Genomic DNA, 26,752 nt, shown 5'->3' with positions numbered 1-26,752 from the left:
CGCCACCGATCACAATTGTTATTGCACTATGAATTGTTATTACACAAATGTCACACACTATGAAGCATATGTAACAATTAAATTAAAATTCACTAAAAACAAACAAAATAATAAACAATTATAAATAAAAAAATTAACAATTAATACTTAAAAAAGCAATTAATAGCCATAAAAAACAAGCTAACAATAAATAACTAACAAAAAAATCAACAGTCCTGCTTAACCTAATATATTACAACCTAATAAAAGTTATTTGTCATTTAATCTGCAAGAACAGATTTCCCACTGATGTTACTTTAGAATTACGCGTATAACTGAGACATTGCAAAATGTATTTTCTTTTCAATGTAAATAAAGAGTTTTGAGTTGATAGTATTTAGTATTATTATTTTCCCAATAATCATGAAGTCAAAATTATTTGACGGCACCTCTGTGATTTCATTAAACAATTTTTTAGAAAAAATGGCACGTTGGTGTATAAAGGTTCGCCACCCCTGGTATAGGAAGTTTCCCTTCTTTACGCGAAGCGTATAAGTTCTTTGGTTAAGCCACATGCGCTGAAATAATTTAAAGTGAAAAAATCAATATTTTGCTAAAGAAATAATTAATAAATAAAACATTGTTAAAATAAAGTGCCAGCCATAAAAAAACAATTAACGATATTTAATAAAAAAGAAGATTAAATGAACAGGACTGGCCGAGAATGCCAGGTGGAGAAAAACACTGCACATACTGACTGCGCTGGAGGAAAACAGTCACTGTACTGCAGGAAGAGAAAAAAAAATTCTGCTTGGGTTGTCATAACTACTAGAGGAACTCGCTAAACGTGAGAGCGGATTCCCAGAAATTGTTCGTTAATCGCTACACTGGCGCAGCTAGTCGCTGCAACTGCTCTAACTTAAAATACTCGACTTCGCGCGCAGATCGTCGGGCTACTAAAGCCTGGGAGCCATCCCCTCTGCAGAGGATCATAATTGTATTGGCATGTATTTGGATCTTTCTTAGGTAATTTTCCCAGATCATCGCGAATGTGCAGCTTTTGTGTCACGTAAATAAATTACTACTACTACTAATTATATATATTAATCAGACTTCAAAATTGATAATGAGAGGGAGAATAGATCAATTAAAAAGCAAAATAACAAGAGAACATTTTAACGATAATCTCTGAACTGTCAAGTAAAGTGATTTTTGTATTCCTTAATAAGAGTATACCACGTTTTCCTGAAGTACAATAAAAGTAGAAAAGAAATAAAAAGTGAGTTCCTTTACCAAAACAAATTAACTAAAATGAGAGCTTAAGGTCGAACGAATCGAAGCAATCTGCGTTTAGACACTGAGGAATGTTCTTGCCTACAGAAATGATAGTATGTTTGTTTTTGTGCTATTATTTGTAATTCATTCACGTTCTTGGGACCTAGACTTACTATCAAGCTAAAAAGGCGCTTCATTTATCAATGCACGTTACTGAACTGGGGAAATTCATATGTAACTTTTTAGAGGTGTTATGGGTTCTCAGTTTTTCTTCATGAACGAGAACGCTACAGCTCATCGTAATGTGTCAAACCAATTGGAAAATATTCAACTAGCCAGGATTGAATCTAAATCTAATCAAACACAGACTGCAGGGAGATGCTTCGAATAGCCGTTTTGGTGCTGCAAACAAGAATCAATAACAACCTTGTACTCAACACAAATAGATGGTGTAAATCCTGCATCGAAGTCAGGGATCTGATCATAACCACCAAACTCTAGATTTTCCTTGTCACTTGGTCGTTTCGATCTTTTGCCGAATTATATTAAAGCTAAGTTTTCGATAAAGCTCTTTTTTTAACTTTTGAATCTTTTATTTATTTATTTTTGTAAGTTTGGTCCTTTTCTTTTTTTAAATGCTCTTACAACTAAAGAAAATGACTAGATTAAATTAATCGATCCATTTTTTGTCCCTGACAAATATAGGTGGAGGCATTTTATAGAATAATTTTTAATCATTGAATGTCTTGCTCTCTTTTTTAAGTCTTTTGAAAGAGATCAACACTATATATTTTTTAAACTTGTAAAGATGTGGCAATTTATATTTCAGTTGGCTATTACTGTAACTTTATATTTCATATATGTAGACATGTCCTTATGAGTGTTTTCTCAGTGTACTTTTGACTTGTGTTTCGTGTGTATCATCGGATTTGCATCTTTATTTCAACATTTGAATTTCTGAGGTATTACATTTTCTTATTTAGTTTTTTCAGTAGTGGGCACAGTCAGTTTTTGATTTAACCTCTTACTACAGAAAATCTTTAGTGTGTTAGCTGACAGTGTGTCCCCTGATGAAGTGCTGTTTTTGCTAGCATACATATCTTTAAAATTTCGTTTTGCTTATTTTTGGTTTCCACTTTTTATTTTAATTATTTACATAAGACAAATTTGGTTTTAGTTGTTTTTAACGCTTTTTTATTTTTACTTATTATTTTAAAGTTTTATCTTAAAATTTTTTTAAATCAATATCTTATTTTGATTGGATAGTAATACCATATTTAAGAGTTATTAAATATCAGTTTACAATTACTATACTATTTTTTTGTTACTATGTTAGCGTTACTTTGCAACTCTTACTAAAACATATGTTTTTTAAGCACCTTTACTATTTTTTCGAATATACTTTTACTACAGGAAAAAGAGATTTAAAAACATTGATAGCAATGTTACTCTATTCAATAACCAAATACTAATTACAAATAAGGCCAATTACCTAGGCCTATGCATAAATGATAAACTCACTTGGAACCTCCATATAGATAAAACAGTAAACAAAGCCTATGCTGCCTATAGCTGCATTAGACCACTACTGAACTCTAACTCAGCACTTCCACTTAACCTAAAGAGGCTAATGCATTAGACCGATACTGACATACGCCAGCCCTGCTTGGGGCTGCGTAAAGCCAAACCAAATTAAAAAACTGGATATAGTACAAAATAAAATTCTCCGGCGTATCACTGGAGCACCTTTCTACCTCCCAAACTCTAACTAGTTTTGAATATATTTTTATTAAGAGGAGGAAGCAAAAAACTATAAGCAACATTTTATTGTTACTATATACGAGATAATTTATTAAATAGTAACAGCTTCGTAACTCTTACATTGTTACTTTGTAATTCGCATTGAAGCATATGTTTTTAATGCATCTTAGCTATTTTTTGAAAATACTTTTGCTGACGTATGTTTGGAACATATTTTTATTACAAGAAGGAAGCAAGAAATTATAACTAACATACTTCATTTTATTATTACTACTATTACTATGTTAGAGTTACTTTGCTATTCTTTTCTAAAGCAGATGTTTTTAATGCACCTTAACTATTTACATACAGAAGAATGCTTTATTTTAAGCGTTTGTTTTGCGCAAACTATTTTCTCATCAGAAAAAAATTATACTATGAACACTTTCATAAGTGCCGCGTGCCAATTCAGCAAATTTTTACCTTTCGTAACCTTTTTAATATTTGCTCAGTAGTTAAGTCTTTTTTGTTTTGTGATAAGGGAGAAAACCCAGGTCTCCATTTAATATAATTAGCATAGTCCTACGTCTCGCGTTCCACTTTATTAGCAGAACGTTGTAGATTTTCTTTGTATCTTCTCACGAATTCATTCTTATGTACGAACTAAGCGTGGACGACCAGACCTGGATTGATTTTTATAGCTATTAGTATGCAATAATCAATCTATAGCTCTACTTATAAATGTTCTATTAAACCCAAAAGATTTTAATTGCTTAAATATTCTACCTGCAAAACTTCACAATCGAAATTCTGTTAAATCATCAACCTTTTCGATTCCATTTTTAAAATTATTCTAAATATTTTGCTTAAAACAAATTCGACTCACAGAAACAGAGGGAGAGAGAGAGAGAGAAAGAGGGCAATTGTTTTACCAAAACTATGAATATTAACTTTTATTTTTTGGAGTGTTACAATATTTAGTAGCCACCCCGTTGACCCACGTTCCTATGCTATGTATCCGAAGTGTATGTTTTAGTACGTTTAACCATCCCTCCAAGTTTGTCCCATCATTGTAAAATCACCCTGTATTATTTGCTAAGTATTTGTGCAGTTTTGAAATAACTAAATCACACAGGACTGCAAAAGTATATATATATATGTATATTTTTAAATCGATAATGACAAAAAGTTGTATTAATTGCTATGAAAGCGAGAAATCGGGCGATGTTCCTTAAAAAACGGGACATTTTATTTAAGAATAAAACCTGGTATTTAAATCCATACAAATACTATTGTTGTTTACCTTTCCTCATAAACTTGGACTGTGTCATGTCGAAGAGATCTGAGATGGGAAGTACCTCCCTGTTCACCATGTTGTTGCTCTTCATCTGCTCGAATGTGCAGTGATTGGATATGGCCTTGATGGCTTCGGGGGAGAGAGGGCGTTCCAGAAACGATGCTATCTTGGACACCATGCCCGGAAGATCCTGCAAAAGACCATTTCAATACTCTCGTTCACAATTAGGTGGAAGAAGTAAAAATATGATTACCACAGTGTTGAAAAAGAAAACAGTTGCCCCTTGAGGAAAAGCATAATTCAAGATTGTGTACTTTTGTTGGATTTTATTTTATCGGCGTATTTCTTACAGATTTGACTTGCAGGCGAGCACTAAAATATGAACTTGGAGTTTCCTAATTAATGAATGCCTTTCAAGGTGACTTTGATACCCTTATATTTCAAGATGACATTATTAAAATTTGCCTGGCTGAAAAACTGTTTTTATAAACATTAACGCACCCGATTGGAAAACAAAATCACTTGACTTAAATCCCATAGAAAAACAATTGGATAATTTGAAATAGCGGGCTCACATAGTTTATCGAAATTCCGTCTCCAAGGAAAATAAAAAAAAAACCACAATTTAGCTGTTTTACACTCAAAACAAAGCAATGATTTTAAATTATATACATCATCTTGTATGACGAATTATCTGGAATTTAGAAAGGACAAATGACTTAAATAATTTAAAAGTTACTATTATTTTTAAAAAAAAAATCTATTTAGTGACATTTTTCTACTTAGATAAAAATTAACAAAATCTCTGCCTTATTCTCAGTTTTTGCAAATTTTTATGAGCCCAGATAAAGCAGCATGGGGGTAAGTTTTTAAACATTAAATAATTACACCACACACGCTTTTAATTTACACAAAACTTTAACTTTTCTTCATATTGAGATTTTGCGCTATTTTTATTAGAAGAAAAGGCAGAGCTGGCTTTAGATGGGCTAAACTTGATCTAACAGTCATGAGTAACTGTTTCAAACTTTCAACAGTTAGGAAAAGAGAATATTATTCTCAAAAAGCATCATTGCATATTACAACGGAGACTTCGAAAAACAGCCGTACAAGATCCCATTAATTCAATTTGCACTAATGGGACATTTTAATTTAATTATTTTTAATTAATCTATTTATTGTCAAGAAACAAAAATGATTGCGGATCAGTCGATGGGCTTGGGAAGGGGAAAACTTAAGATGAAATAAAAAGAGTCACAAAATGCATTCAAAAAAAAGTTTTAAAAAACGTTTAAAGATTGCTACTCTGATATGTAAAAATCACATCTAAAGCTACCCGATCCTGGGTTTTCAATTGATCGGGAATAAAAATAGTTAGAAATATTTACTCAAATGAACAATTTTCAGGGATTGTCTCTCTGAAAATGCAAATAAAGTGTGTGCTACTTTACATAATATTACAATTTCAATGATAGATTACTTTGAATTCTTTGTGAGATCTTTCTTCTTGCCGTATATTTATCAATGATTGATACAAAATATTGAAGTGACTCACCAGTTTAAGGTCTTCAAATGAAATGAATAGCATTCTTTCTGGATGTTCATCAAAAAACCTCCAGTATGGCAGGACATGATCAAACCAGGATCCGTACACCACTGAAAATAGTAATATTAATTCTAAACAAAACATGCGTATTTTTTATAAATCTAACATCTAAATGCATTCTAAAAATGCATCTCACATTTAATGATATCCCTCAACAATCCCCAGCACACAGTTACGGGCGAAACAGCTGGTCTCCGAAAACAGCTAATTAATTTTATTAAATAAGAGTAATAGTTTTAATTAAGTTATTGAGACTATCCTAAGCAAAAAAAGACTTCTATCTTTCTATTTTTTTTCGCTTTTTTTTCCTCGTTCAGTAATGTTTCTGAGCTAATTGACATAGTTCTTAAGCAAGAAGACTTATTAGAATATTATAAAATCATTAAAGAACTAAGTCGGATCTCAAAAAACTGTTAAAAACTTAAGCGGTCATATCTCAGTTTCTTTACCCAATTATTCAAAACTCAAAGTTACACCTTCTTGGCTTGCCAACAAAAGCATTTTTCCTTAAGTAAAATGGCCGTAACTATGTCGATTCTTCTAAAGAAATTTCTCTGCAGACAGCTGAGATTATCCATCTCTTTACTAGGATGTTAGTGTTGCGATGAAGCTCAGAATTGAGTCCTGTTGTTCTGCTCATTCCGATGCTTGAGGATGCAATCGCCATTCTTCAATTACAGATAACCAAAGAAAAAAAATGTTCTGTACTTTCCAAGAAAGTTGGATGTTTACTTTTTGCTCTTATAAATTTTGTTCAGCAATTTTTATTTCGTTTTATTCATTATGCTTAAGTCTTTGTTAAAAGTTTATGGCGTTTAACTATGAATTGCATTAGTATCTCAATTGTTTCAATTGCACTATGGGATAAGCACTCCACTGTAATTCAAGTGGTTGCTTATGTGAAGTTTTATCATAAAACAATTTGTTATAAAGAATAATTTTTCATTATAAGCAATATTTGTTGTCATAAAGAAACTTATTATTGAGAAATTTATAATAGGTAGTTCAATTTTGTTCATTAGATAACAGTAACTATTAATTTAGTACTTAATTTAGTACTTAATTTAGTACTAAATTAAAACTAATAAATTTAATAGAATGATTTATACCTATTTGTGACTAAACATAAGCATTTACTTTGCTTCATTTTAAATTCTAAGTCGATGATAGTGCAAATAAACTAACCAAACAAGAAAAGAGAAATTTTAATTTAAAAGTTTTTAAATAAGCCTTTACGAGTTGAAATATCCAAAAACTGCACATTTTCTTTGTTGAAGGAAAATAAATTCAAAAAGTATCAATATTTCTTACAAATATTTTAAGATTATTGTAATTAGTTTAATAAAATGCTTGGTTTTTATTAAGATCATCAAAAAATTGTCTCGTGATAAATCAATCGTAGTGATTGCGTTAAATAAAGGCATTTTTCTCTCCAGCAAGCTAAGAAAAGCCCTTAATATCTCCTCTAAGGGGGCACGAAGAGACCCTGATTACTTAATTCCTGATGATGCGAACTACAGTGATAGTACATCAGATTTGGAGGAAAATGTAGTTGTGAGTAAATAAATAAAAATTTATTATGGAACCAGATATTGATACTAATAGTAAGCAAAGTGGTATTATATGTACCAAAAATATACCATTTGAAAAAAAAATACAAAACTTCGCATAAAGAAAGAAAAATACCATAAACTTGATTAGGTTGCCCAAAACCATACATAAGGCCGGCTTGTTCATGTTCACGAAAATGTGCAACAAAAGTATCGATAGCAGGAAGAAATTTTATAAATTCAGAATACTTTAAAATTGTTGACTCAACTGATATCATAAATGCTGCATCTTGTTTCAATCAAAGAACAGTACAAAATATTGACACATTTAAGCGATTGGAATCATTTCAATATTTCTTAAACGATCATAATGGTACAATTCAAATTGTTTGCGAAACATTTTTTCTCACATGATAAAACAAACTACAAGGCATTAAGAACAGCAACTTAATATTCAAAAGTAGTAAAAAAAAATTGTTCAACAGAGTCTCACAACAAAACATATGAATATCCTATACTAATACTTATAAATTCATTTCAACCATCACTTTACTACAGTGAGCATGATCCTAATCGCTTATACCTCTCTAGTGATTTATCGTTTACTCAGATGCATAATGACTTTAAATCAAAATATACTAACTAGTGTTCTATGAGAAATATCGCTCGGTTGTTAAACAAATGAATATTTTGACTGTGAAGTTAGTTCTCGAAGAATGTGAATCATATGAAAAAAAGTTCAGCATGTACAGCAAAATTCATTCAAAAGACAATATTAATAAGTCATGTAAAGTATGTAAAAATGAAGAAAAAAAAGGAAAATAACATAAAGACAGAGCAATCGAGTCTCGTACTCGGAATTCTGAATATAAAGAAAGCAAAGATTCTATAGTATACTGTGCAGACACGTAAAAAATAATAATGTTACTACGTTTTGATGTTCCAAGTCCGCATTCTAGTCTTCAATGAGGCAGGGAAAAACAGAAGAGTTCTCCTTATCTTTAGCAGCTATATGACATGGAGGAATATTGAGTGGAAGAAAAGACGAGACAGCCATCAAATTATTTTGTGACACGATAACTGTTCATCGCAGAATAAAAATTGGTTTCTATTTTTTTTCTTTATAAAATAAATTCAGTAGAAATTGTTGTTTCAGAAATAATAATAAAATATTTTGAGCCGGGTCGCACCTTTATGGCTGCTGACTCGTTCCATAGGAAACAAACATTCCAAAATTTCGTTACAGCTGTAAAAAATGCGTCTTCAAGAGTAGAGGTGTTACCTGTGGACTTGAAATACTTTTTTGGGGAAATAAGATTATTCTTCAAATTGTAAGTTGAGCAGCACAAAATCGAAGCCGTATCTTCAAAGCATGGTAGAAGTTGGAAGTACAAAATCGACTTTATTGAATCAGAGTTTATCGAGTTCAATTTTATAAATCCCAAAGTGTCCAATAATAGTCACCTACCAGGCCCCAGAAGCAATGAAAAATTAAATGGAATTTCTGCTAACAAGAAGTTGATTTTGAAGAACCTTGACAGCCTCCTTGAAAAAAAATCGATTGCAGTTTTGTGAACAAGTTTCCGAATGTTATTAGTGCATTTTTCTGCTAAATATTACTGTTATTTTTAAAAAAAATTCATATTGTAAGTAAATGAAAGCTATCTTGTAACACAAATTCTTACTTTGTTTTTAATTTATCTAATACTTATTTTGCGAGAAATACCAATATTTACCAATGCCTTTACCACGTTTAATTTACATTGATAATGTATTTTTTGCAATTTTATGCTAGTAATGAGTATTATTACGTGAATTATTTATCAATATGCTTGAATTATTTTTACAGAAAATTGAATTCATTTTTTGAGCTACCCTTTGCTAACCTTAAAAATTTTGAAAGGCCAAAAAGGCGTATCTTAGTTAAAACTCTAAATAATTTTACTTTAACAACCGGTTAAATTAGTAAAGAATACTTAAATGATGAATAATTGAGGGTAACGAGTGTGTGGACTCCTTAGCCAAGGAAGGCAGAGGTGCCGACCAACCTTGCACCACCATCACGCTTGCAGACGCAAATGCAGTTGCAGGACGCAGACTTCTGCCCCATTCCTTCAAGAAACCCCTCATTACTGACTTTGATTGCTCCCGAATCTTAACATCAACAATTACTAGACAAAGAACAAATCACTTTAAAGAGATGAAAATTCTTCCCGACGAAATAAGAGCTTATATTCCCTGCAAGAACTGCACCGATGTCCAACTTACCCCGGATCACATTCTCGAGTGCCCAGCCCTTACCCCATATGTTTTACAACTGGGTATGGTGCCACTGGCTTCAGAACTTCGTGAGATCCCTTACAGTAATGATATATCGGATGCTGTTTCGAAGGCACACGAGGCCATTTAATTGTTCATGGACACGATAAAAAAAATGATGAATAAAAATTTTAAGAACAATAATTAATACAATATACGGGAGATGTGGAATCATCATTTACAAACGCGCTGATACCGAAAGTTTAAGTTTTTTGAGATGCGCTTAGGACGACAGTATTATCCTTAGGTAAATAAAGGGCAAACTGTGTTATATGCTTCTGATATACATCAAATAATCGTTTTTTTCCAAATTGTTTCTACTAATGAAAAATATTGGTGACTTAATGAACTTTTTTTTGTCGCTAGGTAACTCTAATCCTCTTCATTCCATTCAGCATCCTCTGTAGTTGTTTTACACTCATCTTTATTTTTTTTTCTTTTTAGAAATCAATGTTTTCCAAAAATAAGAAATTATACATTTCTTGCAACTTTTTTATTACATGATTTTTTTATGTAAGAACATTTTATTACTTTGATATATAATAAGGAAATGAATGATTGCTTAGATTTGAAAAATAATCATCTGCGCTCGAAAAAGAAATGTTTATGGTTCACTCAATAAGAAGTAATGAACGATAACAAATCGCGTAACAGTTCAAATTGGAATTAAATCTTTAAAAAAATAGCGAAAATAAATGGGGGGAGAATTTATTGTAATAACTTTCAACAAAATTAGAATTTTGAAGAAAAAAAAACTCGCGAAAGTTTATAAATGTAAATAGCCTTTTCAGCACATTAAATTTCAACTCTGTAACACGGCTGACAACTTTCTACGCTTTTTGCAAAAATTTATTCTGGTGGTATCTTTATAATTTAATCTGTTATTTTTTATTAATTTAAACTTATTTTCCCACCCCTATAAATATTTCAAAAGTTCATATGCAATGCAGCTTTGTTCCAGCTCTTTCGTAGTGAAGCTTTTAAAATGTAGACAAAATTACCAAAAATTCTGAAAGCTTTGGTTTTTAAATGTGTGCCACTCTATAAAATCTTTTGCAAAAAGTTGTTGGCAGGCTTGCTGTAATTGAATTTCTGCTGACTGCGGAGTGGTTCACTCTTGGTATTTTTTACTATATGTTTAATGGTTAATGATTCTCGAATTAATTGTTGAATGTTAGCTTTTTTATTCTATCGCACTCCCTTTTGTTTTCTACACATCATCAAAATTTCTAAGTTTTGTGCATCAGAATAAAGTTGAACACCTAAAAAGGTTTTTTAATTCAGAGAGAAATATCTTACTTGTCATATGTTAGCAAAATGCAGTATTTTAACACATGAGTGGTTTATGATTCTGTTTAATGCGAATAAAGAAACAAAATTGAGGCTGTACTTCTGCATCTTCAGCAAACGGTAGCCACGATTGGGTTCTCCGCTACAAAGCGATGAGGTAAGGGTCTATAAGCAATATATTTAAAGCATGTCTTACGAAGAGTTTATTACCTATCACTTTATTTTGTAAGGGTGCTTTTTTTATTTTGTAAAAATCATTTCAAATGTAATTATTTTCTCAGTTTTCAAACCTTTTATATCAATTGAGTACTTGCAATTCGAAAAGACGTGATTAGGCCCATTTCATGGTTGGGCTTAATCACGTTGTTGTGCTTAACAGCAGGCATTGGTTTATTGCGGTAATCGACGTGTGTGACTTACAGTATCCCTTGAGGTAGAGCTGTAAGAAGTTCTCCCACGAGTCTTTGTAGTTCCCAAGAAAGGTGCTCATTCTGTGATGATGATAGTAGGAGACGGCGTTATCTTTGGGATTCCTCACCACATAGATTATCTGCAAAAAAGTAAAACGACATCTCACTGAAATTGTTTCATCTATATTTGCGTCCGAAAGATTATCCCCATTAAATGCCTCGTTAACATAATGACTGTAAATTGAAAAGCAATAAATTTTTGCACGATTAAAATTATTGATTTTCAACAGTAAACTATCTAAAATATTTGGATTAAATCACTATTAAGATAACATTGAAAACAGACACATAATGTATCAACAAGTACGCTTTCTTTTTTAAATTATTTCTACTGAGAGTCATCAACTAAAAGCTTCATTTATGAATAAAGTTTAAAGCTTCCATAGTATTGTGAGCCCGGTAATAAATTACGAACGAGGACAAGCAGTTTTGAACAACCTTAGATAGAAATTATAGTGATAAGCTTGTAACTTGCATCGATTACTTTCATTTTTATTTGAAATAACTGTAAAAAATTTCGTAAACCTAGCTTAAATATTTATGGAAATACGGACATTTTTATAAAAAAAATCTAATATTTCTGTTCATATTCTTTTGTCATAATTTTGAAAATATTCAATAAAATTAATTGCAAAATTAATATTTTTAAATTTGAAAAGAAAAAACGTTAAAAATTGTTATGAGCATTTAGATTAGTTCTTTCATACTGCTCGTGTGTGGAAAGAATAATCTTTTTTTCATAATTTTGTTCTGAGCCGTATTTAATAACTAATAAAAAATGTCTGAATATCTTGAAAATTTAAAACTTTTTTCTAATCAGTTTTTGTACTCTTTAAAAAAAAGCTCTAAATGATAAAGATTTTTCACAAACTGTATTTTGTATCATCAGACAAAATTTAATAGCACGTAATACCTTACAATAATCGTCCGTACACCAAACTGGGATGGTATCAAAAAAGCATACCTTTATACCCCCCAAAACACCGATGTTTAATAGCACAAAATAAAATTTGTTAAAATGGCTGATCATCTCTTGCAGAAAAATAAGTAGGGCTCTCATTGGCAGGGCTACCTCATTGGAGCGATATTCAGAATCTTGGATCGATAAGGGTTTAAAGGGCCATTATTTTGCCAAAATTGACCCGATATAAAATTATCAGATTAATCTAATATTTTAAAGGCACTATTCAGACAATATCGGCCCTAAATAGAATTACCCGATTCAGTCGATATTTTATAGCCATTATTCAACCAATACATGCCTTATATTATAATTTTATTACAAGCGTTGAACATCGGGCCCAATTCTGAGTTTAGGACTACTTCCTTAGCTTTGTAATTTTAAACGCAGTTCAGAAGGCAAAGGAACTTATGGATTAATCAAGGAGGCAAACTAATTTCCGTGGAGGAATTTTTGATGAAACTAACCCACATTTGCGTTACATGAAGAGGAAGCCACGAAAATCTTATACGATTATTAGCCCGATGGCAAGGAGGTTATAACACATGATATATCTACCACTGAGGACATTATATGTCCACACTGTGGTCGGCGTGAGCCGAGAGCAGAATTCGTATCATTCAGCCTCCCTTGTTAATCGAACCTGGGTCGCGGTGACGAACGCTCTGTCTCCTAAGCCACTGTGGCTATTCACTCAAATTCATGTAGAATTTTTCAATAATTTTCAATACAAGCCACGAAATCCACTGATTAACTCGACAACAGTGGGACTTGATTTATTTACTCCACACATTTAGTTAAACGATTTTGTGAGACTCTAAACTATGCAACATGTGGATAAGCAACTAGTTTTTCGCCACGTGGCTCTATGACTTTTTCGTGTATGTCAATATGAACCAAAGATCACATTCAATGGCTAAGCAATCAAGCATCAAAATTAATATTTCAAAATAAAACTTAAAAAGTAAACTAATAAAAAGCTTTTCACTTAAATCCTATTTGGTACTTTTCAAATCTCGAGGGTGGGTAGCCCATGAATATTGTTCTAGAGTGCTACCTTTACAATTGAAGCAAAACATGAGAGCTCTTAACTACTCAGTTTTCTGCACTCAGAGTATTTTGACCAAGGTGAAAATACTGGTAGAAATCATTTCTGTTTATCTGATTGAATTTCACATTTAGTCTTCTAAACCGACTCTAAAAGGTCGACAATAGTTCAAGTGCAACTTTAGCAATCTAATTTTTAATATTCTGCATCATAAAGGATAAGAATAATTTTTTAAGCTCCGCTTAACATCGCGTAGTTTTCTGCACCAAATCACATCGTACAACCCCAGAATGAAGAAATGCAGCTTCATTATTTCTTTTAAAAATGTGTGTTTCTTTGTTCCATTAATTAATTAATTTTTTCGGCAGAGAGTCTTAAATTAAAGCATTTACTCAGAAGTTTCCTTGTTTCATATGTTTCCAAGAGTCCCGTATGTATCGTTAAATCTGATAGCAGTGTTTTAGCACTGGAACAACCGAATTCTAGACTTAGCTAATACCGTCATTGGGGGAGGGGGGTCAATTTGACCCTCATAAAAGCTGACGCTATTCCAATATAAATTGTTGTTTTAATTGATGGATACTGTTATAAATACTACATGTAAGTTTTAGAAATTAAAAAAAAAATTTTTTTTTTCGTTGTTCGTTTTTTTTCCTACAAAAATTGTTAATTGTTTTGTGACTTCAGTTTTTCAATTAGATTTCTTATTTTTTTTTAACAGCAATATTACAAACGTTGTAAGAAACATTCAAAACACCTGCTAGTTTATCATCCTATAGAATATTTCCTTAGAATCTAGTCTGCTAAGTCTTCGTTTAGGATCAGACCGAACATAGACCTGTAAAGACGATCGCATCCTGGGCCCCATTTATAGTGGTAGGCCTTTTTTGAAGGTGGAGCCCTGGAACTCCATTTAAAACACAAGTAATGAAAAAATATAATAGGTTAAGATAACATATTTTATAGTAATTTGTTTTCTTCTCAGCATTAAGATTAAAATAATTCTTTAGAACTTTATTCAATGAAATGATTCAGATTGAATGCATATATCAATTTAAATAACTGTAAAGAACGGAGTTCAATGCAAGCGCAGAATCTGCGTTAAAATGTCGAGGCACCAGCCTGGCTGTAAGATGATTGATTAACAATCATCCGTTCTAAGTAGAAGAAAAAAAAAATTAAAGGAAAAATGTAAAAGAAAAATACTTCTACCCAAATTATACTTCTGTTTATAATTACTAGCCACTTCCGGCAACCAGCTGGTCTGCTTTTTTAATTAAGTAAAATTTCAAGTATTTCTTGGAGATTTGAAATCGCTCAGTCAAAAATGAAGACGATATGTGAGTGAACTCATATTGTTCAAGAGAGAGTCAATTTATTTTTTGTCATTTGCGTGCTGTCGGTATCGGTGTGAATATGATATTAAAATGTCTAGTACAAAATATGCTAATATTGAAAAGAAAAAAAATATGCTAATTATCTCTATGGGGTCTTTGATGGATAATAAATCAGTTTAGCAATTTTGTGAAAATCAAACTGTGCACTTATTTGCTATTATTAACTATGCGAACTAAGGTACTTCATTTGTAAGGGTTTTTCACCATAATGAAGCGAATTTCAACTATCACAATTTTTTACTGATTAGAGAATACATAGATCTGAATCATAAAACAATACTCTTTAAATCAAAATATAAACTTTGAAAAAATAATTTGACTTTATGACTTTCGAAGCTTTCTTTAAAAAACTACAAAAACTTAAGACAGAAAAAAATTTTTTTTTTCGTAAAAATGTCCATATTTACATAAATATTTAAGCTACGTTTGCAAAATTTCATACAATTATTGCAATTAACAATCAAAGTAATCGATGCAAGTGACAAGCTTATTTCGGGATTTTCTGTCATAGGGTATTCAAAAAAAATTTTTTCGTTCGCAATTTATTTTTGGTTTCTAAAACTTCTGAAAATTTTAAATTTTAGTGATGAAGTATGAAAAATCACATGATCTAGATACCTCTGAAGTTGCAAAATAATTCTCTATGTAATTAAAACAAATGTCTATAAATGAAAGTGCTCCTACCATTATTGTAGGGTAGTATATATAGAGGGTAATCATAATTAAAGTAAAAAAATTGTAAAATCGAGCCACTTGTCAGAATGACCAGAGTAATCAATAAGAAAGGAAATACGATATGACACAAAGGGGAGCAAAAGTTACTTTAGATGGTATGTTACTCAATAGAATAAGCAACTGGCAACTTATACAAAAGTATAATACTACAATCGATGCCTTTTGGAAATTATAGAGTTTCACCATCATTCCTTTCCCCTAGTATGGCCCCCAAAGCAACTCCCCATGCAATTTAATACTTCTCGTTGCATGGTTTCATCTGAAAAGTGTTTTCCCTTCCTAAATTGTAATCTTAGCTGAATTGAAGATACGTTTGTAACGATCATCACACTCAAATACATATGTTGATGATTTTCAGAATTTAACTAGTGACTGGAAACATATCGAGCATTTTATATTATTCAACATACAGGTATTATTGTTTACTTTTAATTGTTTAGTGTTCTTCCCTTGTGGCGCAGTGCACTGTCATAGTTATTACTTTCCTAATAAAACCATATGAGAAAGCACTAAGAAGATGTTTTCAGCAATTAAAAATCGATTTCATTGCTGCTTTCACATTTCATTCATTTGGATTGAAATATCATTGGTAGTGCAAACCAGATACGTTATGACTAGTGAAATGACTCCTATCTCTACATTTTTAAATATTTTCTTCTCCTTAAATATCTTTTCCTTTTGATAGTAAATACTCAGATAGTTTCAGGTGGTACTAGCAGATGTTTTTTTATACCTTCTTTTAAATTAGGTTCAATAATCAATCTGTGCACTAGATTTATTTAGTCACAAGTTTCATAAAAAAAAAACTATTGAAAATTTATGGGAATATAAATTAAATCATTTTTTCAATGACATGTTTAATTTAACCAAAAAAAAGGGGGGGGGGTTCCGCTTGATTAAAATATTTTCTCACACATGTAACATTTCTTTCTAAAACTTATCATAAAAAAATTTAGAAAAAATTACTTAAAATACCCTAAAACCTAACTGTTCACATTAGTTTAAAAGTATAATTTCTGTGGATATTAAAACTTTTGTTTCAAAATGCATTTATCAAATCTAAATTTCATTTCAAGTTCAAAACGTATGATCGTTTTCCACAACAGTTTCATAACAGAAAACGCACGAAAAAGGAAAAATTCGGCACAAAAAATAAATAAATGCATAAAATAAAATATCTTAATAAATTTATTGTGAGGCTTACATTTTAATAAAGACGAATTGAGAAAAACGTAAAGCAAGTAATTAGAAGGAAAACACAGGGAAACAAAACACAAAGGAAATATAAGAATAATTGACATTAAGCATTTTATTAATTATACAGTTTACATTAATTGAAGTATTTTTAATTTAAAATCGCATATCATTTTATTTGCATAAATAACTACAATGTTTTTTTCTCAAAAATTTAAATAAAAAAAGATGTTTTTTTTTTTCCCTAAGTGGCAGGTCCTGAACTCTCGTTCTTCGCTTCGGAAGATGCCGGACGGAATCGTTGCTCATTTAAAGCTACACGGTGGGCATCTGAGTACCTAAGTCCCGGAGGCGAGCAAAATTACCCACGCCACACTATACCCTTTCATAGGGTGCGCCACATTCACGCAACAGAGGACAACACACAGAGAAAAACATCGATGCTCTGAGGGGGAACCGAAACCGCAACCATTTACTTCGCAATCAGGCAAGCTAACCGCTCGGCCACCTGGCTAGCATAAAATGGATGGTGTTTTCTACACTAGGGAACGCTGCAAGCTCGGGACTGCTTAAATTTCCGGGTTACTGTTACAGTTGTATTTTAAAGTCATTTGGCATCATTGTGTTTTGAGATACTTGCAAACAATGTATTTGATTACTTATTACTTATGTTTACAATGCTAACAATACTTGTGTTTACAATACTAAAAGTGTTAACACTAACGTAAGATGGTGCACAGCTTGCAACACGAACAAACAGTAATAAACAAATGGAAAGAGGCCAAATCAAGACTGCCAAAAAAGCGAGTTATTCAAAATCTAGCAACCATGTCACCTTTTTTAATAATAAATAACAAAATAACTAAAACAAATTTTCACTCCAAACTCCCCAGAATTACATAATAACATTAATATCTTATGAAATACGGCAGATTTGAGCTCAGAAATTATCTAATTTATTTCTTTTATTGAAAACAAAATTATCCGTTTGAAAACATCGCCTATCAGAATAACATGTAGTAAGCAGCTGCAAACTTTTTAACCGGAACTAGAGTAGGTCCCAAGCTCGAGAGTGTTATTGTTTACATTTCTATTGAAAACACCATCCATAGAAGAGCAAGGTTTAGACAACAAAAAAAGCTTAAAGAAGAAGAGATTTAAAAGAAGAGATTTAAAAAAAAATTCATTCAAGTAAGAACATTACCATAGACCTTAATAGAATCATCAATTATGTTTGGCAGCAAGGTAAGAGAATTCATTGTAGTTGTACGATGACACATTTCAATTGAATCAATTCACAATTGAATCCATTTTTTCTTGTCAATTATGACTTAGCGAAAAGAAAACCGAGGCAATGAATTTTGTTTTTATAGATGTTTTATCGATCATCTGATCAATAAAATCCGTTTTCTACAGCACCTGTTTCAGTGAATAATGAAAAAAATAATAGCCTTACCTCTAGTTATTTTGTTGCTTAGCAACACTCTCATTCTTGATGGTCCATGTTTACCACCCCCAACGCATGTTTCATTTATGCAGAAAAAATTAAATTAATTTATTTAAGAGGATTTATTATTATCGAGTTATACAAAGTTTTTGAACGTAAACATTGCATGTAATAGACCAACCATTACCTTATTCTGCATTCTCTTGATTTGAATCAGTGTGTCAATAATTATTCATTTAAAATACTCATTGCATTAGTTTTTTTTTGCTCTTTTCCCTCATTTTTTTCCCGAAGTTAGATTTTGGGTATTAAAAATGTAAATACACTTTCTGAGATGACAGATGTCTGGCAATGTTTTCATTTTCGAGAACATGCGTGAACGCGCACTCTTAGAAAGCACATGGAATTTAAATTTCCTTGCATTGAAATAATTAAATAATCTTATGAAACACGAGAAGAAAAGAATCTGAAGCGATAAATTTTCTTAAAACTAAATAAAGTTAAAAAAATTTGCCATTTTTGTCCCAACAAGTTGTATTAGAGCACTAAGTAATTTTTTGAATTCTATCACTTTACCTTCTACTACATTTGTTTTTATAATAATAGAGCAATAAATTGAAATTACTCTACAGGGTCAGGTATTTAATTTAGTAAATATCTGCAGTTGTATGATAAGGAGATGTAATATTTAGTGTAACTAAGAACATGGGGTACGTTTGTCCGCCGAGATATGTCAGACTATGAAAATAATTCAGAGTAACTTCATTATAAGCATTATTATGGTTATTTTTATAAAGTTATGCAGTTAATACTCAAACTTTTGATAATAATTATTTTCACTTATTTAAATTTTTTTAGAAGTAGAAACGTCTCAAGTATTCTTTTTCAAAAATTTAAGTTGCACAAGTCTGAAATAAGGAATAAAAAAATTTCAGATAATAAAACTGCACAAATATTTAATAAAATATAAACTTAAATTACTTTAAATTCATCTGGTCTACAAATATGCATTTTTATTAATTTTATTAACAAGAATTCCAAACAAGTTTTTTGCTTTCTACTTTCATTAAGTTAGAGTAAAATTTCAAACGTAACTCTAAACAAAACTAGACGAAAAACAGAATATTTTGAAAAAACAGATAAATTTAACAGAATATTTTGCACATTCACTACTACATTTTATTTTACACAAGAAATTTGAAAGGAATTTAGATTAAAAAAAATTATCGAACACTACCTTCTTTTTAAGAAATTATGAAAAGAATAAAATTTGCTACAGATGTAATATTTTAAAATTATGTTTGCATGCTTTTACATCTAAATGCTCTGTAGTGAATTAAATTTATGTGAATGCAATGGGGATAAAAATATTTTTATTTTATTTACAACAAATGTTGATAAAATGAGGGTGCAGGAAAATGATATAATTTTTATTTTTCTTGAACCTCGTTCAGGAAATATCAGACATTTCATTGCAAAGCTATTGTCTTGATATGCCTTTTTCAATTTATCAGGAATTATTTAACTTTTATGTCCAGTTTCAATATGCAGAATCAGTTAGCAGGAGCACCAACAATTTTTTTTAAGTAAAATTCAAAAAATAATTGTGTGCAGTAAAAATTATTATCTTTCATTTTTTTTAAAGGATGACTTATTTATTATTTATTATTCCATTATTTAAAAAAATGATGGAACTGTATACGATTGCATATTTTTTACGTGGTTTCAGCGTGTCCCGTGAGGTTGTCTAATGTCCCCCCTCCTTGGAATTCACAGTTCAAGATTTTAGGAAACTAATAAAAAATTTCCAGTAAAAACACTTTAAAAAAAAACTCCTGAATAGTTAGGAATATGTATATGAATAATTTTTTAATAAGATAAAATACAAAACCAGAAAAGTTAATCCACTAACCAAGGTTTTTAAGTCATCAGCCACGCGCTTGACCCAAAGTATCTTGTGATGCAATTAAACACAAAAATTGTTATTGCGCAGACTTTATATGAGATTCAATCAATCATTAAAGTGGCGACTTTCATTCTTAGTTTTACGACAAAACCATTAAGTTGTGTCGCACAGGAGAATTCTCTCTCCATAAAACAAAAGTTATAAATAGCATTTAAAAGATACTTCATTTACATGAAGCCCATTCTTAGCAACATTTCTCTCTTAAATATTTCGTATGGAACACCAGGGGAAGAAAGTTTTCTTTGAGGTAATAATGAGACAAATATTTCAAGCTGCACCACCCATTTAATCAATATTTGAATCAATAACCGGATTCTATATTTAAGAATGTATTTTTTTCTGTTGTCTAATGTTCGCCTTAATTTTGAGTTTATGCAATAAAGGTGCCACAATATTGAAAAGCAAACCCAATTATAAATTTTAGCGATATGATTAACGTTAAAACAGAATAAATCATATCACATAAATACGTAAGTTTCGATAGAGTCTTCGTTTGTGTTAAGTCATATCTGATGGGTTCATTAGTCTGTATTGAAATTTTACTTCATTGAAAACGTTTAAATAAAAATTAAAATCGGGGGACACAGTATGATTTAAAATTTTCAATTACGATTAAAAGTTTGACAAGTGCAAGAAATTTTATTTCATTCTAAAACAATCAGAGAAGGAAAGGTGCCTCTACTTTCTGGAGTTCAATGAATTAATTTCTTTTTTTCTTAACTTTAAACATTTATGTCGACGGTTTAAACTGATTTCACAGTTTGGAGTGTTCGTCACTGGCTCTCTGTTATTAAATTTTCTTTCAAGAATTTGATTTAAAGAGGTGTCAATAATATAGTGTGTAAAGTAAACGCGTGTTGTCAAAAGAAAGTGAATATTATTTTGAATTCGTAAAAGTCTTACTTTACATTTTCCTTGCTTTAGGCTTTTAGGAATCAGAGATAAGGGGAGATGTGTTGCCATCAACCTCGGTGATTTCAACTTCCGCAAATGTCGAAGATGGCCAATGGGTCTCCCCACTTCCAAATGCTCCACTCTATAATTAAGAAGCTTGTTCTTCACTTTGTTTGGATTGCCGTCATTGTAGATGAGAGAGACAATTTCTTCTGTCCATGTCGTTCCTGTTTTTTAAAAAAAAAACATATTTCTTCAAACAAATTACATATCTGTTGATTTTACCATTTATATGCAGTGTGTTTCTGAACTTTACAAACAACCTTGGAAGATTGAGAAGTGCAGAGTGACCTGAAATGTCATTGTGCATGGAACTAGTCCAAATTTTTCAATGGCCTCCATATTCTCTTTTATCTGAATTATATTAATTGACATATTTTATGTATTTTTTATTTGAAAACTTATGATTACGGGACCAGATTGGTGAATTCGGTAAATGAGTCGTCGAATCACTAAGCTATGATAAAACTGCTATTTCTGAGAATGTTTAAGCAAAATTTTTGAAAATAATTATTAGAAAACAGTTAACATAATTACAGTACCCTTTTTTTACGAACTACCAATGTAAAATAGGGATGCCGCTGAAATGAAATTATGACAATTATTTCAAAGCTAAAATAGTAAATTATATGAAAAATGAAATAAGGAATAAACAATCTTTCTTTTCTCTGCTAGATCAAACCATAGAATTATTTTCAGGAGGAAAAATTTTTTTGAATTTTCCTGAAACGTATTTGAGTGATTTTCAAATTTGAGATATTTCTGAGACTGAAATCGTTTTAAAAATAAAACTAAAATTTATCGATCTTGGTGATTAATATTGATTCTTGTATATGTCTTTCAAGTTTTGATAGTCGGCATCAAGATTGAATTAAAATTTAAACATGTGGGGTTTTTATAAGTCATTATTACAATAATATGCCAGAGACCAGCCAATTTTACACAGTTGATTTTTTTTACTACCACATATAAACCATTTGGACTTGAAACATCATGATTCTTTAACTTCTCCCTAATCATAAAGGCAATATTAAAAATTCCTCACATTATCAACTGAGTAATTTTAAAAACGATTATCGTTGGCAACAGACAAGACAGTAGCAGACCGGACACTTCTCTTGGACAACAAAAAGAACATTAAAATTTTTTTAAATATATCTTCTAGATTTATTGTAAAATGCATTTATTAAAAGACATAAGTTTTTTGATGCCATTTTACACATTGGAAGCAGGAAAAATATGAAGAAAATTTGTTTTGACTTTATTGTTTCATACAGCCTATTTTCTTTTTGTTAAACAATTTATAGAAAAGGAAGTGTGTGACAAATTCCTATAATATTATGCATAATAACTCTTAATCGTATGAATTTTCTGAAATCACAAACATCTAAGCCAACAGTTTATTTATAGCCGTTAAGGCTATCAAAAATATTCTTTTGTCGGACATCGAAAATGTCTCTAATTTAAAATCCACCCATTTAATATAAATTTAGTTCCCTCAGAAAAAACTGTTTTCACTGCAGTGAAAGTATCCTTGTTGGAAAACTACTTTTACAGAGAAAATTTTTCACCTCGACACAACCTTTCCTTCTTTTCCACCTCTTTTTTGTTTAGAAAGTTTTTAATTGAAAGTTCTTTCTTTTTTTTAAACTTTTAATTAAACTTCGAAGAGGAATTTAATTATTTAATGCATAAAAAAAAAGTTCTGTAAAAGTAGGGTATATTTTGAGATTTTTAACACGACACTGTAGAAATGCATGGAAAATCGGCTTCACGGCAAATAAAGTATCGTTGTTGAAAGACTAGTGTTACAGACCACGGAACTCTTCTATTCTGAAGTTCTACAGAATTTACTTCTCTCGCTTTTTTTTTTTCAAGAAATGTGTTACTGAAAATGTTTGCCCAGACTCTTATTGTTATTTAAAAACTAATTTAGTTATTTAATGTGTTAAAAAGAAGTTTTGCTTAAGTAGGATAGATTCTGAGATTTTGATATGCCAAATTCGTCTCCCCAAAAAAGATCGACTCCACTAGAAAGATAGTATCTTTATGGAAAGAATACTTTTACGCAGACAACTTTAGATCCCTCTAACCCGATGCTCTCCAATAAAAAAAATCTTTTTATATGAACATTTAAAAATTAATGAATATTGTAAATAAGCCTTAATTGCTTAGTTATATTGATTTTGCGTTATTAAACTCATTAATATTGAACTCTTTCGGTAACAAACGAATTTTCGGATGCAATATATCATTTTCAAAAAAGAAAAAAAAACACGCATTTTTAATTACTGAAATAAAATGCCAAATAACATTTTTAAACATTCAAATTAATTTCATACAAATTTCTAATTATATTTTTTATTATATTTGCTATTGTCATTATATTTGCTGTATTCTAGAAAAATAAAGTTTTGTCTAGGTTTGGATGTCTTATTTATTTTCTGCTCTGTTACTAGCATAATTATAATAAATTTATTGCTGTAATTTCCATTTGATTTTTTTTATGAAATTCTCAAATTACGCTACTCAGTTTAATATAAATATTTCTTTTTCTTCAATTGAACCTGACAAGTATTTCCTCCTCAGTTACTCTTCCACTCTATTATCGTGTAAATTTAGAGTGACTTTATTTATTGACTTTTAATTTAGCATTTCCTTACATATTAAGTGAAATTGCAGGAACATTTAAAACTATTGAAAGCCTTTGTTTACATTTTTCCACTTTGTTACCAACCATTTAATTTCTCTTTTTCTTTCTATACAATTTGACCAAAAGCAATTTTTCATGATTTACAGAATAAATTTGGCTTGAGTGTAAGTTGTAACTGCTTCAGGTAATATATTTTATTTAAACACTTTTGAACATTGGTTGCAGATGAGAACGTAAGTTTAATTTTTTTTCTTTATTTTAAATTCCAAATCAAACCGTGCACTTCTGTTACAAGTCTCATGGACAAGAAATATTCCAATTGTCCTGAAATTTTTAAAAGTAGTAGCTCAAATATTTAATTTTGCAAGAATTTTTTTCAAATTCCTCTCTATTTTTGAAAACGTTCCAGATATGAGCAACAGAGGTGAGCTGCCCACCACAGATATTTCCTAAGGCGCCTGGAAATTGCGACCATATTACTGATTTTTTAAATTGATTTTTTTTCCTTCTTAATTTAAGCAAATCTATTAATAAAAGAACGGTAAGAAATTACTTTACAGCGAAATAGATTTCTTTTTTTAAATTTTATTTTATATTAAAATTTTTAGAATGTGCCAAAAGTGATTCAAATCATCTGCCTTTTTCAGTTGATAAATTTTGAAAAATAACATTTATTTTTTCTTAATCAAAATTGCTTTGCTCGAATTCCCTACTTTTGGATAGTAAAAAACAGAAAGTCTAGTTATAACGCGCATCAATTCTGTCAACCAAGCAATTTTAGAGAATTTGGTTGAGTTCTATTTATTTCTATTATTATTTTATTAGTTCTATTTATTACTACCTAATAAGCTTATTATAAGAATTGCAGTTTCTGTGATATTACAATTTTATTTCCAGTGCTGTCGATTAATTTCTTAACTATATTCTAGTTACAATAAAAAAATGTCCAATGTTTTACTCGATGAAGAGATTATTTGATTAATAATCTGGAAAGTTGATTCCCAATAATGATAAACAATTTTGAGTTGATTCCGTAAAATTGTTTGAACGCAGTTGTCCACTAAATGTATTAAAATAAAATTATAACTTATTACTTATCCAGAATAATTACAAAAAATACAATTAAATTCTTGCGTTTAGCTTTTATTTGTTCTTAAGAAACTAAATAAAAAATAATAGCCAACTAAAAATAATAACTGTCCCGAAATTAAAAATGACTAACGTCCCGCAGTGGACTGATCGTTAAGACACGGTTCCCATCAGATTACCGAAGTCAAGCATCACTGGCTGTGGTCAGTGTGTGGGTGACCACTTGGATCAGTCTGCGTAAGGACCGAGGGTGTGCGGTATTGGTCCTCGTTAAACTGTGCTACCGTAAAGTGCTCGACTTCGCATGCAGGTCGTCGGGCTACCGAAGCGGGGGTGCCATCCCCTCTGCAGAGGATCGAAATTGTGATGGCATGTCTCCGGATCATCCTCAGGGATGTTTCCCAGACCGTCGCCAATAGCCCATTGTGCAGCTCTAGTGCGACGTAAATGAACAACAACAACAACAAAAATGATTAACTCTTTCGGTGATCAGCCCCAGACCTCACAAACTAGTCGTTTTGCTGCTCCTCACCACATGGTGTATGACTTTTTTTTTTTTTCATTATACAATATTTCATTGATAAACAACTCTACTCAACTCCTAATACTGAGAGAACCCCCAGAAAAATAAGAAAAGATTGATGAGTTAAACCTCTTTTCCGAAGATAATAAAAAGTAAAGAAGAATGAGAATCACAGAATATCTGACAGCTCCCAAAATTTGACTTAAAAAAATAAAAAAATATCATTTATTTATTTTTCATCGAGTAAATTAATCTTAACACATTTAAAATAAAAAAGTGCAAAATTGTTTAAGGTGCAAAATCAAACTACAAACAAAAGTTGCTTTTTTAAGAACAATTAAATTTAAATTTAACAGCAAATTAAATACCGATGCTTATAAAATATTTTGATATTTCGCCACTACGATCTATTTAATCCATCACAAATCTATCGAGAACTGTCATGTTTTTAGCATTCAGACAGTCTTATGTATCGATCCTATTTTTCATACTACCTATTTAACTTAAGAAAAAGTTTGTAACAAATGTTAAAAATAAATGCATTGATTTGACTAAAAACAGGAAAAGTTCCATTCTAGTTGCATGCAAGTTTCTAATTACGGAACAGCAGTTTTTTTAAAATATTTGGTATATTTGCATATTTGTAAAGGGCAACAATAGATCAAAGAACAGAAACATATGTAAAGAGATTTCACTCTAACGTCTGTTGGTATCTAATAAATAGTTCATGTGAAAAAGGTATTATTAAAGTATGAGAAAAATTAAATAATATTTTTCAAAGTGCTTGAAAATGTCTGTTATGATATTAGATACTTATTAATTGATTCAAAAACATGTCTCTAACTACCTCTAACTGGAAAAACTCTAACTGTTTTGTTAAACTATATTTTAATCTGGTATAGTTCATAATAGTATACTATATCATACTTAAAATCAATCGTAGACTTATCTATCGATGTGCTTATACTTATAATCATATTATAGCGTATAGAAGTCACTTTTCATTTGTAAACATTTTGATATATTTATATAATTTGTTTTTTATTTGTAGCATGAAATTCTTTTTCTCGTCATTGCAAACAAAGTGTTTAAAAATTCAAATCTTTCAGGCAAAGACCTATTCACATAATTTCTTTAATATTGGTTTTATTAAGACTTACTGACAATTTTAATACAACTCTCTCTCTCCTTACATAAACAATAATTAAATTGCTCTCTTTCTCTTCAATTTTAGTATACTTTGTATATATATACAAATT

General features: G+C 30.5%; 1 protein-coding gene across 2 annotated transcripts in view; it reads right to left on the bottom strand.

The window, feature by feature from the left end:
* Positions 1–26,752, bottom strand: part of LOC107443195 (sulfotransferase 1B1-like) — a 103,695-nt gene that overhangs the window by 5,911 nt on the left and 71,032 nt on the right. For both annotated transcript variants that reach the window (XM_071179055.1, XM_021144384.3), the window contains exons 3-6: positions 21,178–21,395; positions 11,477–11,606; positions 5,847–5,947; positions 4,298–4,481 (exon numbers count right to left, since the gene is read on the bottom strand). In XM_071179055.1, the coding sequence (XP_071035156.1) occupies positions 4,298–4,481; positions 5,847–5,947; positions 11,477–11,606; positions 21,178–21,395 (633 nt within the window). The remainder of the gene's footprint in view (positions 1–4,297; positions 4,482–5,846; positions 5,948–11,476; positions 11,607–21,177; positions 21,396–26,752) is intronic.

This window comes from Parasteatoda tepidariorum, chromosome 3 (assembly GCF_043381705.1).
Source record: "Parasteatoda tepidariorum isolate YZ-2023 chromosome 3, CAS_Ptep_4.0, whole genome shotgun sequence".
In the NCBI taxonomy this organism is placed as follows: domain Eukaryota; kingdom Metazoa; phylum Arthropoda; class Arachnida; order Araneae; family Theridiidae; genus Parasteatoda; species Parasteatoda tepidariorum.
This window is presented reverse-complemented; position numbering and strand designations above follow the sequence as displayed.